Source organism: Mirounga leonina, unplaced genomic scaffold (assembly GCF_011800145.1).
Source record: "Mirounga leonina isolate KUSES-001 unplaced genomic scaffold, KU_Mleo_1.0 Mir_129, whole genome shotgun sequence".
NCBI classification, from domain to species: Eukaryota; Metazoa; Chordata; class Mammalia; order Carnivora; family Phocidae; genus Mirounga; species Mirounga leonina.
In genome coordinates, this window is record NW_023270323.1 from 50,134,442 (window position 1) to 50,153,104 (window position 18,663).

The 18,663-nt window shown below is 44.3% G+C and overlaps 1 protein-coding gene across 8 annotated transcripts in view; it reads right to left on the reverse strand.

Moving 5' to 3' along the window:
• The window catches only part of TBC1D1 (TBC1 domain family member 1), a 229,469-nt gene that overhangs the window by 37,258 nt on the left and 173,548 nt on the right, over positions 1-18,663 (reverse strand). For all 8 annotated transcript variants that reach the window (XM_035005149.1, XM_035005146.1, XM_035005148.1 and 5 more), the window contains 2 exons: positions 10,770-10,955; positions 4,230-4,391 (listed from right to left, as the gene is read on the reverse strand). In XM_035005149.1, coding sequence (XP_034861040.1) covers positions 4,230-4,391; positions 10,770-10,955 — 348 coding nt within the window. The remainder of the gene's footprint in view (positions 1-4,229; positions 4,392-10,769; positions 10,956-18,663) is intronic.

Below are 18,663 nucleotides of genomic sequence, written 5' to 3' on the forward strand. Positions count from 1 at the left end.
AAGGTGAGCCTGTGGGAGATACCCAGGGCCACACTTAACTGTGACCACACCCACACCTTCTCTAAATGCTGGTCTCACAGCATTCATCTCATGACCTTGTGTAGTCCCCAAAAAACATATGTCCTCATCCTAACCCCCGGAACCAGTGGACATGATTTGGAAAAAGAGTTTTTATGGACTACAATGGAGGTCCTGAACTGAGATCATCATCCGGACTATGCAGGCGGGTCCCCTAGCCAAGGACATGGGTCTTGATAAGAGACGCAGGGGAGCAGGCAAGAGGGGCAGGCAGTGTGACCAGGAGGCAGAGACCCCAGTGCCACAGCCCCAAGTCTAGAAATGCCAGCAGCCTCCACAGTGGCCAAGTGCAGCCCGGCCGACACCTCCACTCCAGACTTCTGGCCTCCAGGAGTTCGAGAGAAAAAAGTTCTGTTGTTTTAGCCACTAACTTTGTAATCATTTGTTATGGTAGCAACAGGAAACTAATACACCCTGACGTCTGCCTTTGTATATTATTCCACTCCTCTCTCTGCTGTCCCTGCTCAGAGAATACCTTATGGTGTGAGTACACATGCACACGCACGCGCAAGCCCTCAACATTTCAAACTATATCAGAAGTAAATTTGGCTTGAAAAACAGTCAACATGTTAAGTGATTTATAGTGGGGCTTTTCACAAAGTATTTTTTTCAGCCTGGGAAATTTTCCCAAAGTATGAGATGACCAATTTCCTCTTGTTACTAAATCATTCCCATTATCTTATCAGACCTTTATTTTTTGGAGGAAAAGAATACTCCTTGTGTCACTGGACAGTACCACATATTCTGGTATAGGAGAGCTTAGGTTTTGTGATTTAAAAACAAAGAGTCATGCAAGTTGGAGCCAGTGCCTTTGCTGAGAAGGACCTGGCACCCACTTCCCCAGGCTCAGTTTGCCTTCACTTGTAACCCACTGCTACCCCAGGCCGGCAGGCAGGGTTCAGCGTGGACAGGAGGCCACTCTCCCCCTAAACGTAAATACCTTTTTTTTATTTTTACTGACTTCAAAAGTAATTTGTGCTCACCATTTTTTTTTTTAAAAGCCCTTCTAAAGATGTAAAAGATATAAAGAAAGTGAAAAACCACTCAGAACTAGAGTGAACATATAATTCACCACCCAAAGCAGGAAGCTCTTGAAAGCAAAGGGAGGAAGGTATTAATTATTTCACTGGGACAAGCTGCAAACTAGGGCTATGCTGGGTAAACCGGATGTATGGTCATCCTGCCTATTACTCAGATATCTGCAAATGTGTCATACATGGCTTCCTACATATGTGCACACAGAGAAATACAACTGTGAGACCGTGCGCTACTTATCTCAGACATCTTCTGCATCAGTAATTATAAATCTACTGCATCACTTTCAAGGACTATGGCACAGGATGGTCACACGGTTGGGGTTTTTGGGTTGTTTTGGTTTCTGACTCTACAATGCCACAATAAGCATTCTTCCTACTGCAGGGCATTTGTGACTGATTAATTTCTAGAACAGGTTTCTAGACGTGGCATTGCTGGATCAAAGGTAAGGAGTGTGTGCATCTGGCCCATATTGCCAGCTGCTCGGGTGGCCTTTTCACAATCTCATTCCTAACAAGTACGTGCCGGTTCATAAAGTTCTACCTTGCTATCTTTAGTGAAATCATTTAAACCCAAACTAAGCTTTCAGTTACTTAAAACTCCACAGAATTATTCTTCTTTCTTCCAAGTTGACACCCTAATCCTGCTGCTCTGATCCAGTTTTAACTTGGAAAGCTTATAAATCCCTTTTTTCCATCACTTAGGGGGTCCTCAGATCATTAGGAGGAAGGGCCTCATCACCCACACAGGACTGTCTTCTCTTTTAAATAAGGCTCCATGGTAACCTGGCCTCTACCTAAAAGGCCAAAGGGGTGGTTCTGATTTAATCTCATTTCTTATTCTGAGCTACAAGATGGACTGTGGGCATTTGTTTGGAGTCATTACATCGTACATGTTGAAACCAGCCAAGTAACTGACAAAGCCCTTTGTGCAGTTAGAAACAGAGTTCCTGTCACGCAAGGTGGTATGGCCATGCCAGCGGGTACAGAGGGGATTCCAGGTTTGGCTCACCTCAGCATACAAACCATACAATCACCTGGCCTAAACTTCACTATACAGCCTCCAGATGCCAGAGTGTTTCCATCAGTTCCCCCTCATAAAATGCATAATGAAAACCAATATATCCAGGTGCCAGGCTTCTAAGAAGCTCAAACACTTGGAAGAGTTGTCACAGACCCATGTGATTTACCTTTTGTAGAAGCAAAGCCACCTAAAGACCATCATGTAGTCAATAGTGAAAAGGGAAAGAACAGACTCATTCCTCTCTCTGCTTTCTCCTTTTTCCAGACAGCAATCTGGGGCCATCTGGGGCAGTGGTAAGCCTCCAGCAACCACTACGGGCACAAAGAATGTGAGAACTGGAAGAGAGTTGTGAGACCCTCACTATGGTCTATGCCTCTCATTCTAGCAGCCAGGAGGCCTGCGCCCAAAAAGGCAAGGACACCCGCTAAAGGTCACACCGGGAGCCACTGGCCAATTTGGAGCCTGACTCTTCACCACCCACCCCATGTCTGGTCTCTGAGAAGAGCACTGCCGAGGCAGGTTCAACCACAGGTAGTACCGTGCGATGGCGAGAACTCTAGCAGACGGGTGTGTGAGCAGCTCTGTGGCCCTAGGCCCATTACAATTGAGCCATGTTTCCTTATCCATAGAAAGGGGAAAGTCATAATTAGCAAAAACCTATTACTAAAACTAGTGCTGTGAAATTCAGATAAAGTTTAAATAATGCCTGTAGTAGGCTTCAGAAAACTGCTTTGCATCACCCACTGTCTTAGAGATGAATTACACTTGTGTAACTTCTTCCATTGAGCTGCTAATAAAGTCAGAAGAAAACTGTAAGCTTCATACATATTTGTAAGGCTTGGTCTAAACTCTTGGTTATTCATGACTGCATTGACCAGAACTCAGTAATCACTAGATTAGACTCCGAAAGTCTCCGATCTTGCCAGCAGATGCTAATATACATTTACTTAAAAGAAATAGTTGTTTTACTTGAACACTAATAATCATCAAAGTTAAGATGTAAAATGGAGCTACTCAAACTAGCTGTGATGAAGAACCAATTTTTTTTTTTTTAATTTTTTTATTTTTAAAGATTTTTATTTTATTTATTTGAGAGAGCGAGAATGAGAGAGAAAGAGAGCACATGAGAGGGGGGAGGGCCAGAGGGAGAAGCAAACACCCTGCTGAGCAGGGAGCCCGATGTGGGACTCGATCCCGGGACTCCAGGATTGTGACCTGAGCCGAAGGCAGTTGCTTAACCAACTGAGCCACCCAGGCGCCCTTTTGTTTTCTTTTAAAGTGTTCTAATCCACTGCTGGTACTTTTTATAAAACACACTACAAGTGAATTTATAAAGGAACATGAAACAGGAAAAAAAAGACTGATACAACATAAGTCCACATTTTCTTTTTCTTTTAAGGATTACCCTCATCAAATTGCTTGGAAAAGTTTTTAAGTGCTTAGTCTCAAGTTCTCTACTTAGGCCAGTCGCCTGTGGACTGGCACACAATCCGTAGACCGCACTGACAAACAGCAAATACTGCCCACCCACCCGGGCCTCCCAGGATAGCAGGCACACGCAGTGTACTTCCAGGGATCAGCTAATTTACTGCTCAAAGCAATCACTGTCATCACTCACATCTTACACATGGAGAAAGTGGGGCTCAGGGAGGTTAAGCCATTTGCCTAGAATCACAAGGCAAATCAGGAGGGCTGGGATCTAAACCTGGGACTACCTGTCTGAAGTCTGCACAAAATTCTGTTGTCTCCTGAGAGTGCTCAGAGAAGCCGTGCAATTAGTTTTCACTTTACCATTTAACTCAGAGTATGTCATCATTGTAGGCAACCAAGGTTGCCTGCAACCAAGCCCTGTTTTCCTATCTTCTTCCTGTTTTCCGTGCTTCTGGGCATTTTAATTAATTAAGAGGAATACTAATGGTGGTAAAATTTACATCAATTAAGATATCTGGAAACAGACTGGGGAAAGACATGGTAACTAGGAGAGAAATGGCCACCAAAATTGGACTTTAACATACTTTTTTTATTCCATACTTCTCCCCCCTAATCATCAATGTGAGGTAAGGATGGCTGGATGGATTTCCCATAAAGCTTACCTTGACCAACAGCCGAATGCATTTTCTCCATGTCAAACTTAATTTTTGATCTTCCTGGGGTGCTAAGCATCTTTTCCCAAACTGTGGTTACTTCTTTGAGACAAGGAGTGATTTCTTCATAATCGAGCTTTAGGCGCTTGTTCAGCAAATCATTTTCAGAGGCTAGAAGACATCATTTAAGACCATGTTAGAGAGAATGCTATGGCTGCCTACTCACACAGCACTGCTGAGATGCTGAGCTGTTACAGCCAGCTTACCAGGTCCAAACTAAAGTCACTGTTCCTGCGCCACCCCATTTTCCTTACCTTGGAAAAAACTAAATGCACCTAGGAGGTATCCTTGATTTCTCTTGCCCCTTCATCACCCCCAATGAGTCCTGTTGGCTCTGCTATTACAGTACATCCCATACCTGTCCAGTTCCAGCAATCTCCATAGCTACCCTATTAAACCACAGATATCTCAAGGACAGGAGCAGTGTGTTAAAATTCCTGGTGCCTGGCATGCTTAGAGACCAACAAAATTTATTCATCTGAACCAGAAGAGACCCTCCAAGGACAGTTTCTCCTTGGTTAGAGCCAAACCTCCTTAGGTAGCTTCTACTTAGTCATGTTTCTGCTTCCTGCAGCTCAACAGAAGAAATCTGCCCCTCTCATAGGACGTTGCCCCAAATACATGGAGGTAGTTATTATTTCCCACCAACCTTATTCAGCTTAAACTGCATTAAAAATGTACCTAAGTTACCAAAATGGGGTGGGGGAGGGGAGAGGAATCAATAAAGGAAAAGTTTAACTTGACAATTCTCAGGATTCGATCAGACAATTTCACTCCCATCTAAAACCACTATATCCTATTTCGACAGTGGTAATGCTGTCAGCCCCCAAATCCATTCCACCTCACATCTCAGATCCTGACTACGAGTGTATTAGGACAGCAGGTAGGATGCATAGCTAAGTATAAGCCAATACCTAGGCCTCTGCAGAACTGATCAACTACTGTCTTTTATGATATAATAAGCAAAGACTATGTCCTAAGTACTTTATATTTAGCAACATTTCATCCTAATAACTCTCTGAGGCAGGGTTCTGGGTGAGAAAACCGAGGCACAGAGGCTGAGTGGTTCCTCCACGGTCCTGAGCAGGAGGTGGAGGGGCCTGGGGCCCTTGCCCTTCTCCACTGCTCGGCAGAGCTTGCTGTTCTTAATTATACAGTTTTTCTGGGATGAGGCATATATCTATCGGGGGTCTTAAACGTTTGACAGAATCCAGTGGAGCTTTCTGGGCCTAGAGTTTTCCGAGTGAAAGATTTCCAATACGAATGTGATCTCTTTAACAGATACAGGGCCATTCAGATCTTTTTCTTCTCATTTCAGTTTTGGTAAGTTGCACCCTTCACGAAGTTTGTCCATTCCATCTAAGCTGTTAACGTTTCTTGGCATAAACTCATTTTTTGTCCTAGAGACACTGATAAGTCAATGCAAACATCTCATGAGTCTGTCCTCCCCCAACCCCCTGAAAATACGTGCACTCTCCCCACCCCCACATTATTCAGGAGGAGAGGAGGCTGCTCATAGTCAGCCCAGGCCCACAGAAGTAGGAGGTGCTGGAGGCAGGATGTGAAGACCCCCGGCTTAACCACTACACTTCTGTGTACACTTCAGTGCCTATTATTTTTAAGATGGGAATTACAGCTACCTTACTGAGTTGCTCTGATGAGGATTAAAGGAGATGAAATATACTAAACATCTACAACATGTCTACTAATCAGCAAGTGCTCACAAATCATCCAAAATATAAAGGCAAATAAGGAAAAGCATAAAACACTGCTTTACTAATTAAGTGCTGATAACATGAAATAAAGTATTTTCTTTTTCCATATTAGAAACTGAGCAAAGGCTAACTCCGTTAATCTGGTTAATGCTCCCCTAACGGTAAGACCTGATTCACTGGATGCAAGGATTATGTACTTAACTGACCCAATTACCACCTTCAGGTACAAATGCACCAAAAGATGGTGCTGAAATGGCTGCAGAGCTCCCTAGCTCCCTCGTCCAGCTCTCATTTCATGGACACAGACACTGAAGTTCACAGAAGGTACAGGGCTTGCCCGAAGTTATTCACCAGCTGGTGGGTAGTCAAGCGACTCTGGGCCTGGGGCTGCCTCACCTGTGATTCTTCATCTACCACTTTATTCTCTTCCTTCTTACTTTGGATAATACGTTTTCTAAGGTCCCACTAAACAACCCTGTGACAAATCGGGTTCAGGACTAGCTTTGCTGGGGACAGAGATTGCAGGTAGCACTGGGCTCTCGGTGCCAATGGACGTTTCTCTGGCAGTGAGCTCTGCTGTGAGCCTTTGGGACTGACTGAAGAGCCCAGCGAGCAACATGAGGAACCCACTCTGAGGTCAACAGAGCGATACCATCCAGCCAGAAGATTCAGTTGAAAAGGCTTAGTCCATGTATGTCACTGTTGGCCCAAGCACCATCCTGCTGTGTGAGTATCCCAACACTGCTGCCTAAAATCCGTAGCCTCCAAAATGTCTTATCAGGCAAGGCAGTTGGTGCATACTTGTGACAAACGTCAAGGCTCCCAGCCAAGGCCGTTAGATATAAGACCAAACTGTTTAAATTATTAAATAAGAGTCTACAAACCCATGATTGTGCTTTCTGGGGCTAGGGCAACCAGGACTACATGAGATCAAAGGTAACTCTGCAAAAGAGTCCTCTAAAATACATATTACCATTTACCATGGATGTATGAGTGAACTTGGACTTTGAACTAATAATCTTCAGGTCCGATTTATGCCCATTACACAGGGTAGGCTGGAGCTGCCCATCCCCAATCCCGCACTATTAGCAACTGCCTTCACAGATAAAATGTTCTTCCAACTGCCACCATTTCTTAAAAACTTAGTAAGGAAAGGCTAAAAGGCTGGAAGCATCAATGATTAAATGACCTCCAAACCTGTACAGATTTTAGAAAAATTACACTCAATCTTTATTTTTTTACAGCCAATAGGAAAAAAACCTTTAAAAAAATACCTTCAGTTACGATTCCATTAAAATTCAAAATTCAAATGTGTTGTTATACCACTATGCAGATATAGTGTATTTTTTTTTTTAAGGTTTTATGTATTTATTTGACAGAGAAAGAGAGCACAAGTAGGCAGAGAGGCAGGCGGGGGGAGAGGGAGAAGCAGAGCCCGATGCGGGGCTCGATCCCAGGACCCCGGGATCATGACCTAAGCCGAAGGCAGATGCTTAACTGACTGAGCCACCCAGGTGCCCCCAGATATAGTGTCTTTAATATGAACTTTAATATGAAGTATGAAATTCTGAATGATATGAGTCAGTTCAACAAGAAATACTGTGCTAACCCCAAACCATGGCTGTATTGAACCACACCCTGTCCTGCATTAGGCTGCCTGCATCTTCATTTATAATAGGGGGAAAATGGTCCTGCGGAGGGGCATGGCGGAGACTGTTGGCTGGGGAGACAGGAAATGCATTTTAGACCCAGCACCACGAGAAGTTAGCTGTTTAACTCTGGGGAAATCAGAATTCAGCTTCCAACTGCCTACAATGGAGTGAAGTGGATTTAGATGATGTGGTTTGGTTCTTTCTCAGATGCAGTGGTTCTGGAATAGTAACAGATACTTAACCCACATATTCAAAAGCCAGGAAATAGACTTAAGCATAGAAGAACCTCCTCATACATGTCCTTCTAATTTCTTTCCCAAACAGCAAGCAATTCAGCTTTAACACCTGATCAATTTCAACCACTCCCATATATAATTTAACTTTCCTTTAAAAAGCAACTAAAAGTGGCACCTGGGTGGCACAGTCAGTTAAAGGTTCGACTCTTGGTATTGGCTCAGTTTGTGATCTCAGGGTCCTGAGACTGAGCCCCTCCACACTCAATACAGAGTTTGCTTGAGAGTCTCCCTCTCCCTGCCCCTCCTGCTTGTGTGCTCTCTCCCTAAAATTAAATAAGTTGGGGCGCCTGGGTCAGTTAAGCATCTGCCTTTGGCTCAGGTCATGATCTCAGGGTCCTGGGATCGAGCCCGTGTCAGGCTCCCTGCTCAGTGAGGAGTTTGCTTCTCCTGTTCCCTCTGCCCTTCCCCCCACCCACGCTCACGCTCTCTCTCAAATAAATAAAATACAACCTTAAAAAAAAAAAATCTTTAAGAAAATAAAAAAAACTAAAAAAAAACCCAATGCAATAGAATGACTGTCTCTCTAGTACACAGTACACTCCCGGTTGGTTCTTGTCAAATCTTGCTTCTGTATTTATTTAAAGATTTATTTATGTGAGAGAGAGAGTGAGCACGGGGGGAGGGGGGGAGGCAGAGGGAGAAGAAGAGAGAGTTCCAAGCAGACTCCACGTCAAGTGTGGAGCCAGAAGTGGGGCTCAATCCCACAACCCTGAGATCAACGACCTGAGCCAAAACCAAGAGTCAGATGCTCAGCTGACTGAGCCACCCAAGTGCCCCTTGTTTCTGTATTTCATGAGAAAGTTCTGTGCCCATCCCACACCAACAAAGCTTACCAAATGTTTTTTAGGCAATTCATGGTCAGGTTCTTATTGATGATTAAGCTTCTCAGCAATATAGGTACTGTAATGCACTGAAACCATGCTTTCTAAATTATATTAAAGAAGCTTATTATGCTTTCACCACAAAGGTAAATGCATGTTGAACTTTAGAGAGCTAAGAAGAGAAATTAACTCAAATAGCAAGAACGGAAGACCAGCCAGGACTGACCACTGCCAGATGAAATGAGGAAGCAGCAGAACGGTGCTGGCAAGGGCTAGTGAACGCAATGCAACACCTGGCAAGGTGTTCCAGGGAGCCTGACGGAACTCTTCCGTGCTCATTCTTCTCTGTCTGGTCATCATTTACACAGCTTTACAAAAGCTCCGCTTCTGTGGCATACTGATCTTGCCGCATCGATGCAGTCACGATGCCTCCTAACATCCCAAGAAGCCAGCCAGCACCATTCCCATGTTACAGCTACGCCCTGATTTTCCATGGCTGTCATTTCCAGGATGACTGGCCAGGATAAGTATTAGGACTTACGACCTACACGACGAACGTAACTGCCTCTCCGCTTTTCAACAAAAATCCCAACCAATAGACACGAGTATGAGTGCTGTGCTCCAGAGCCGTCATTTAGCTCATGCTCATTTAGCACTTGGTGATGTCATCACGGTCAAATCTCTTTCCAACATCTGCTTTTACTTGTCTTTTAAAGATTTATTTAGACATCTGCTTTTAGAATGGCCTTCAAGAACACACAAGAAAACAGCAGGAAAACAGAGCTGGAAGAAAACTTAGCATTCAGTGCTGTAAAATCCCCTTGCGCGGCACCCCTCCCACAGCACCATCCGGGGATGACCGGTCTGCCTCAATACCGGGGACAGGGCGGGGGGTGGGGGTGGGGGTGGAGCCCACAGTATCCGTCAGTGGCCCATTCCAGCCACCAAGCTACTTTCATAACAAAAGGTCTTATTACTTTGTATCTGACTTCTTGTTTTTGATCAAAGATGACACACTTCTTTGGACTATGAACCTTATTCATCAGATTCGGTGTCTTAATAACCTTCACCTCTATACAGATCTTGAGATAAAAGATGAAGATCTGTAGTCAAGAAGTAAGTTCAATGAAAGGTACTCTACTTCTACAACTGCCCTGGGCCATGGCAGCACGACTCAACTGCCTTCCTCTGGAAGATATGTCTGACTTCCTGATCAAAATGCCCATGATTCCCATCCAGCCAGCACTCTATACTCCTAGACCCATGTTCTTTCCATCAGACCGCCCACTTAGCTTCTGAGCTACTAGGAAAATAATATTTTTGGGGTCAAGCAACAGTACAGAAACAGGAAATGAACAAAATCTAAACTTGCAAAGTTCATGTCTTATTTTGATACTGATATAACCCCTGGCAAGAACTTGACTGGTCTGAGCCTCAGTTTCCTCTTAAGGCTAATATATGCCTTCCAGAGCTGTCAGCATTAAACGAGTCTGTCTATATAAAACCTTGGTATCAGTTCAGGTAGAACTCTGCTAACGCTAAAGCTTAGTCCTCTTCAGATCACCTGCAACCCACCAAAAATGCACATAGAGTGAGGTTATGAACTTAAGTGATTTGTGTAGGATTAGTTTATACCTACCAGCCAAGCACAGACTGTGGCTGAGGGCAAAGTAGGGAGAGGGAGAGAAAACAAAACAAAAAACACTCTTCAGAGGGTTGAAGCTTACATTTGAAGGTTGTCTCTTGGAAGTTCTACATGTTATGCTAAAAATGACCATATAGGAATAATTTAATATAGTTGGTGAGATTGTCATGAACTCTCCAGAAAGTAAAAAGCATTAACTCGACTTTGAAAAAATAAACATATTTCATATATACACATATGTACGTATGCTAGAGGATCTTGTTTTTCTTTTTAAAGACAGCATACTTATGTCTGATGTGATTCACTTCAGAGCCAAGATAAATTATCAGGCCTGTCATTCTAAAAAAATGGCAAACCAACCTTGCAGCTTCTGATTTTCCTTCTCCATTCTGAGGAGCAGTATCTGTTGTAAAATAGCCTTTTGCCATAACTCTCGAAGCTCGCGAGATGTCCTTTTCTTCTCCTCTGGGACGGGGCCGAAGGGTCCATCTTCACAAACTGGTTCTAAAGGAGATCGTGGTGGAAGCTCTCCCAGTTCTGAGTAATCTGGGGGTGGAAAAGGACATTTCAGAATGGTCATTTTTTTTTTTTTTTAATACAGATTTAAACGTAGTGTCAAATCAGAAAATTTCTGTTCATTCAGATTTTATGAAATGGTGTCACCGATTTAAAATTCAAGTTTTAATATGCATTGAAATAAGTTAGGTCTGAGCCACAACCATCAAATTATACATCAGATAGCAAGCAAAAGTTGGAGGAGCTGAGGAAATGTTCAAAGATACCTACTTTTAATGACTGTATTATTGGTAATGGCAAACATTCACAGAGTGCTCACTCTGTACCGATTGTTCTGAGGGCTTTATGGATACTAGTTTATTTAACACTCAACCACCCTGAGATGTAGCTACTATAACTATTCAGTTTTAAAGAAAAGCAAACTGAAGCACATTTGACACCTGCCAAATGTCACAGAGCTAGGAAGTGTAGAACCAGGATCGGGGACCCAAGCAGACTGGCTTAACCACCACGTTATAAGGCTAGATATTCTGGAAGAAGATTAATGCGTATTTAATAGCCAATAATAACAGTGACCATTAATGGGTCCTCCCTCTACCAAGTGCTGGACACCATGCCAGGTGTTTTATATAGACAGACTCATTTAATCCTGATGACAACTCCAGAAGACAGGCATTAGCCTGAAGAGAAAACTAAGGCTCAGAGAAGCAAAGGAAGTTGCCCAGGGTCGGACAGTGAATAAGCAGGTGTGGTGGGATCCCAACCAATGTCTGCCTGACTTGGAAGTTCATGCTTTCTGCTCAATATCCCTGTAATTCAAATGTTTCCTATGTCATCAAGTTTAAAATTTCCATTTATTAGTTGAAATCTCTTTACATTTCATGAATTTGTACCTTTCTCAACTGCAGACCCCATGTGGCTGGGACACAGTGCTGTTGTAACTCACAAATACCTTACAGACAAGCAGAAAGAACATCCCACCAGCTTACTCTGAAACTAGCTACAAACAGCAAAAGTTCTCATATGGAATATTACTCAGCCATCAGAAAGGATGAATAACTACTGTCTGCATCAACATGGATGGAACTGGAGGGGATTATGCTAAGTGAAATAAGTCAAGCAGAGAAAGACAATTATCACATGGTTTCACTCCTATGTGGAACATAAGGAATAGAGTGGAGGACCACAGGGGAAGGGAGGGAAAACTGAATGGGAAGAATTCAGAGAGGGGGAGACTCTTGACTCCAGGAAACATATTGAGGGTTACAGAAGGGAGGGGGATGGTGGGATGGGGTAACCAGGTGATGGGTATTAAGAAGGGCACATGTTGTGATGAGCACTGGGTGTTATACACAACTAATGAATCGCTGAACATTACATCAAAAACTAATGATGTACTTCTATGTTGGCTAATTGAACATAATTTAAAAAAAAAGTTCTTATATGAGTGGGCCCCATCTGAGGCAATGCATTCCTGGGTATTTCTCTCTAAACTGAACCTAAGTAAAATCACAGTCCTAACATTCTGTGAAAAGCCCTTGACAGACAACCCGAATTTCACAACCACCCAGAACACAACATACAATCTCTTCCAGTGTACAGTTCCAACAAAATTCCATGCTACAATTAATTTCCAAAACAGTTTCAGCATTGACTGCTCATTATCTAAAAGTGGGTTTGATTTCCTGCTATGAAATCTATGAAATCAAACACAAGCTACAAACACAAGCTACAAGTTTCATTTTCTAAAGTGACTTGCCCATCTTAACTCCTATTAAAGTTACTGGATTAAAAAAAATTATGATAAGCATTAAGAATGCTTTGTGATGTCTGTAAGCATTTAAATGCTTATCATCACATTTCTATCCATGTCTATTTCATTATGATCCTATTAAATGAAGGAATAAATTAAAATTCTTCTTTTGGGGGTAGTTTTTATGCACGTTATAGGAGAATGCTCATGTGTAATGGTCAGTATAAAAGCAGGAATCACAATTGTTGTATGGTAGGATCTCAACCTTAAAATTATTATGAAGAGCAGGACCATTCAGTGACTAAAAGGTCAGGCTCTGGAGCCAGGCTGTCTGGGTTTTAATTAAGACTATGCATTTTTTGATTTTGTGACCTTCAGCAAATTGCTTAACCCCTTAATGCCTCAGTTTCCCAATCTGTCAAGCAGGAATAACAGCACCTCCCTCACAGAAGTGTTACAGGGACTGGGGCACGTGGGTGGCTCAGGAGGTTAAGCGTCAACTCTTAATTTCAGGTCAGGTCATGATCTCAGGGTAGAGAGATCTGTGCTCTGTGTGGAGTCCGCTTGTCCCTCTCCCTTCCCCTGCTTGCATGCGCTCTCCCTCTCGCTCTCTAAAATAAATAAAATCTTTTTTTTTTTTTTTAAAGAAGTGTTACAGGGATTGAGTTAATTCATATCTTATAAACTACCTGAAACGGGGTCGAACACACAGTAAGAACACAGTGAGTACTAGCTTCTTATTGGTTGCTATTACATAGTCCTTAACGGCACAGAAAAAAACACTGGAAGGAAACACTTAGAAATTTATCCACTCAGTTGTAAGCTCTAAGAAGGCCAGACAGGCCACCTTGTCAGTGAGGGTTCACCTAGCACCTGGCACAGTGTCTGCACCTAGCAGGTGCTGGGCAGATCCTGCTGAAGAAGAGAGATAGGTGGGTGCTAGGTTTGCATGTGCTTCCTGCTCTTTTTTGTATTTCCTAAATTTGTGACAATAAACGTAATTTTTAGAACCAACTGAAGAAAAGTAATGCAAATCTGTTCCGATTTATATCAAAGATTGCAAAATGTTCTGCAAAACACTTAGAAGACAAACCGATCCCCCCAAACTTGTGTACTTAGCATTAGTTGGTACTGAATATGATACAGCTGAAGTTTACCCTTTTTTTCAGAAGGCATTTTAGTTAGTATTCTCATTCAATCTTATTCTGCAGCCTAGAGTCTTCTATCTGAGCTCTTCCCTCTTTTACCATCATGGCTGTTGAAACTCTGCTGGACACTGCGGTGGTGATTCAAGTTCTGCTTCATCTCATGCTGAAGGATTCACAAGGGTCGGCGGGGAGACGGCCTTGCCGTGGGGCAGCCTAGTCATAAAGTAGTTTAGTGACTTACAAAAGACCGATAGTTAACTGTCGGTTTGTTCTAAATCTGGCCTGGCTAAATGAATCCAAGTGGGCTGTTTTCTTATCAATGCAAAAAGACGCAAGTTTGGGCCGAGGGTGGCCCTCTTTCATGGACACATGCCTGGGGTACGGAGTGCCTGGGGTACAGTCTTGTGAGACGTGTACTCAACAGCATGGGGCTGAGTGGAGTGGCAGGGCCAGGGAGAGGATAATATGAAGATGTTGGTCAACTGGCAGCTGAGAACCTTATTCTAATAATAAATGTGTGCATTATTTTAACTTGGATCATTCCTAAGCCATTTACATCAGTATTTATTGCGTCCCTTATATACCTGGGATGTGACATGCTAGGTGGTCTAAGAGAGGCTCCTTTGATGTTTCTAACATTCTTTTGTTTCTAACATTCTTTAGAACAACACTGGGGATCTGGCTTCCTTCCCGGACCAATACTCAAGAGCTGAGAGGCTGCCACACAGAGACTGATGGGGAGAGCCGGGAGGAACTGGGCTAGGGGTCCCTCCACCCCCAGGCCAGCTTGGCGGTCCCTCTTTGTAAACCTCTGTAGACACGTACACTTTTGGGGTTCCAGTCCCTCGGTGCAAAATGTGAGAAATGATATTCCCCTCTGACTGCCCCAACTGTGGAGCCGACAGGCACTGACAGACAGACATACTTCTACATCTACAAGACCCCGAAACCAAAGGGCCGCAATAACATGCTAGCCTAGGATGAGACTTTACTATCTGCACATGCCCTATAATGACAAGATGAAGCATGCTTAATTACAACAGAGCCTTTCAGAAACCGTCGGTTTCAATGGGTTCTGAGAACTTCAAAGCCAGCCACAAGTCAGGGGTCCTGCGAGACAATCCTTGCTGGGACATTCTCAACAGGGTCATAAATAGGATCTAGGCTGGTGCGTCAATACTTTAGCTGCCAAATACCCTCCTGAGACTATGCTGCTACATTCTTCTCTCACCTCCCCTCTGCACACAGGTGTGCAGGGAAGAGCATGACTCCGCACCATCGGTAGGAACACGGCCGACGCTGTGACAGGGCAGAGGAAAGGGACACGCGTGCACACGGTCTCCCAGCTGTCCCGTGCTGACTGAAAAGTACGGAATACGGGGCTGCTGGCTGGTACTTTCACGAGACACTGCTATCAGGTTTGAACTGCTATTCTCCTCCTTGTAGAGACCTGACACTGAGTCACACATTAAGTGCCTTGTAAGAGAGGGGCACTCCGGGAGGAACATGAAGAGATAGGCCCTTCTTCAACATTCTGGGTTTTCTGTTATCCCACAGCAGAGCATTTTTATAACTCTCTCCATCTCAAAAATCTTGATCTCCCATGTCAAAAGAGCAATGTTTAAGATTCCTGCTATTCTGAAACCTCTGCTTTAGCAACATGAATAGACTTTGGAAATGAGAATTAAAACTGAACAATAAGCCTCTGGAGAAAAGTTAACAACAGGGATTAACGTCTGCAGCATCTGTTGTTACCAACAACTGAAGACAATTTCTTAAAAACCAGAGTAAAATAACCGTGTAGACTTAAGAAAGGAACAGGCAGTCCTCTATGAATGCTGTCAAACTGTTTACAGAGCACGAACAACTTTACCTCTCCTGCGACAGAATGTCGTGCCAGGGAAACAGCAGATACACACGGAACAGTCACCGAACAAAAGGATTCATTTACCCGAAACTGCTCTACAGCTTACCGTGTCTTCTTTGGAAAATAATAACAACAACAACAATAACAAAAGAACCTTGTTATTTTCTACAGTTGCATTATAGAATGGTCCAGCCACAGGGAAACAGAATTTTTTTTTTAAATAACATTTGGTAAAAAGAAATTTTTTTTTTTTTAAGATTTTATTTATTTATTTGACAGGGAGAGACAGCCAGAGAGATAACACAAGCAGGGTAAGCGGGAGAGAGAGAAGCAGGCTTCCCGCCGAGCAGGCAGCCCGATGCGGGGCTCGATCCCAGCACCCTGGGATCATGACCTGAGCCAAAGGCAGACGCTTAACGACTGAGCCACCCAGGTGCCCCCAAAAAAGAAATATTTTTAAGTTTTTGCCACATGCCTGCTAGAACTCCAAATATGACTAGGACACAATCCCTCAAATTTCAACAGGGTGATTGGGAGAAGTACATGGCTGCTAGGAAGTACAAAGAAAGTGTTCTAGAAATTTAGCAAAGAAAATGAGTCTCTCCTGTCTGTCAGGTCAAGAGCATGAGCCCTGGGGTCACACGTCCGGGGTCAAATCCCAGCTCCACTACTAACCTAGCCACTCAAACGCAAACATGTGTGGTCTGACGCTTTACACCCATTCCCTCATCTGCCTAACAGTGTCTATGCTCTGTGGACTGGTGTGTGTGGTTAAGTGGTAAACGTGCGGAAACACAAGCCTAGCACATAGCAAGCATTCAATAAACCGACAGCTGTCGTTCTTCTTATCACCATCATCAGGACCAGGTTTTTGGAAGTGGTGGTAGCTTTTGGAGGACATGGCAAAGTCACAAAGGTGGAAATTTCTCGTAAATGTGGCTGTGAAAACAAGGTGTCCAGGTGACAGTTCCTCATCCAGTGACCCGTTTCAGCCAATGAGCAGATGTAGGTGTGTATGTGAAAACAAGAATGGTTGAGCCCAGATTACAGAAAGTGCCGAATGATTAATTTACGTATTAATGGGTGAGGAAATGGGAATCACAGAAGATTTGAGGTTTTTACAGTTTTTAAGGAAAAGGTATTCCATTTATGTGTTCTTTAGCGCTGGAAAGAGACCGCGGCTGTCGGGGAAGGCAGAGCTTAGTGGATCAAACGGAGGGCTATTATAAAACCACATGAGAAGGCGCTGGGCAGGGCGGGGGCTACGAAGACAGGAGCACGAGCCTAGCTCTGCCTGAGATGGGGTGCAAGGGGAGGAGAGGACACGTGCTGGGGAGCTAGGCACACACATTTTATTAAAAAGTGGCAGCCAAGGCATGCAGAAACGAAAGACAGAAGCAAGGGTCTCGCAGGACTCTATCTCTATATCCTTCCAAATTAGCTATTTGGAGGGGAGTCTCCAAGGCTCCACGAAGACGACCTGGAGTCACAGAAGCCAAAAGCCCCCTGTTCAGAGGTTGTGAGGGCAGCTCCGGGGAGCAGCAGCAAAGGAGTGAAGGCGGCGTGGTGGCGGGCAGTCCAGGGCAGACAGCCAGGCAGGCGGACCAGGACTGAAGGCAAGGTGCTCAGGCGGCGCTCCTGGGGCCTCCGGTCAGCCCACCATGCCCCCAGCTGCCCCCTTCCGGGCTGAGCTCTGAGAGCAGAGGCATGCAGCACCCCGAATTTGGTTTCCTGGTGGTGGAGGCTACGAAAGTTAAGGCCTACATAAAGCTTGAAAAGAACCAAGAAAATGCTGCAGACGAATTTTTATATTTAATGCAGGAGATAAAATTATCCTTTGAAATAAATAGCATTTGTTTTTGCATCTGCAAGGGGAATGATACTGTACTTTTCAAGAGGGCTGAAGGTCAGGGCTCTTGTTTCTTGATTAAAGTCAATAAAACTATAAAGAGGAACATATATTCAGTCTGTTGGAATATAAAACACTGAGCTCTGTCATAGTTTGCTCTCTCCTATTAACCCTGTACAGAACACTGGATTTCAAACTGTGGTCCCTGGGATTTTCTAGGACACCTCAGGGTGGAAAAGCACCTCGAGCTGCACAAAAGGCCCCTGGTGAGTGCCAGCAGGCTGTGTATGTGTGAGGAGGTGTCCAAGGACGTCCCGCCAACAGCCGCTGTGTGCCGACCGCGTCAGACACCCCTTGCTCACGCTCCGTTCCTTCTTCTGGACTGTGGGGGAAACGGTCAGCACTCACAGGAACATAGGGATCCAGGGCTGAAAAGGGCACCAGAAGGTGACTTAGCTCAACCCCCTTTCCTTCCCAGAGGAGGAAACTGAGGCTCAAAGAGGTCCAAACTCACATTTTTTGGACCACTGCCTATGTATGTGCCAGGCCGTGTAGCTTCCAAGTCCCCACTGATTTCATGCTCACAACCACCCGATAAGCAAGGACTGTTTTTATCCCCCAACGGCACAGCCCGAGACACCAAACTAGCACTTGGACTCCGGGTGCTCAGCGTGACGGAAACGAACTAGTGCTGACACTCACCCCCAGGAAAATCAGCCCCCTGACTCTCCATGCCTCAGTTCCCTCATCCACAAATCCCAGACAATAACGGCCTCCATCTCCCCCAGCTCTGTTGCAGAGATTAAATGAAAAATCCTTATGAACACATAAAATCGTACATGGCTAGGGATAAGTACTGAATTCCTATTATCATCAGTATCTATTTTATTCTAAACCTGGCTAGATCCTTGTGCTGCTTAGACTTCTCCACAATCAGACTAGGGCTGGGGAGAAAGAAGAAACCCAGTTTACCGAAAAACACTGGGGAAGACAGACGCTTACTCTTCCCAGGGGCTCTCCCCAACAACAGGAGCCCCTGGTCACTGCCTTAGCGTGTCCAGGACCTGTGGTCACGACAGGCCTGGAAGCACGGGAGAGGGACGGTCACCCTCACAATAGCG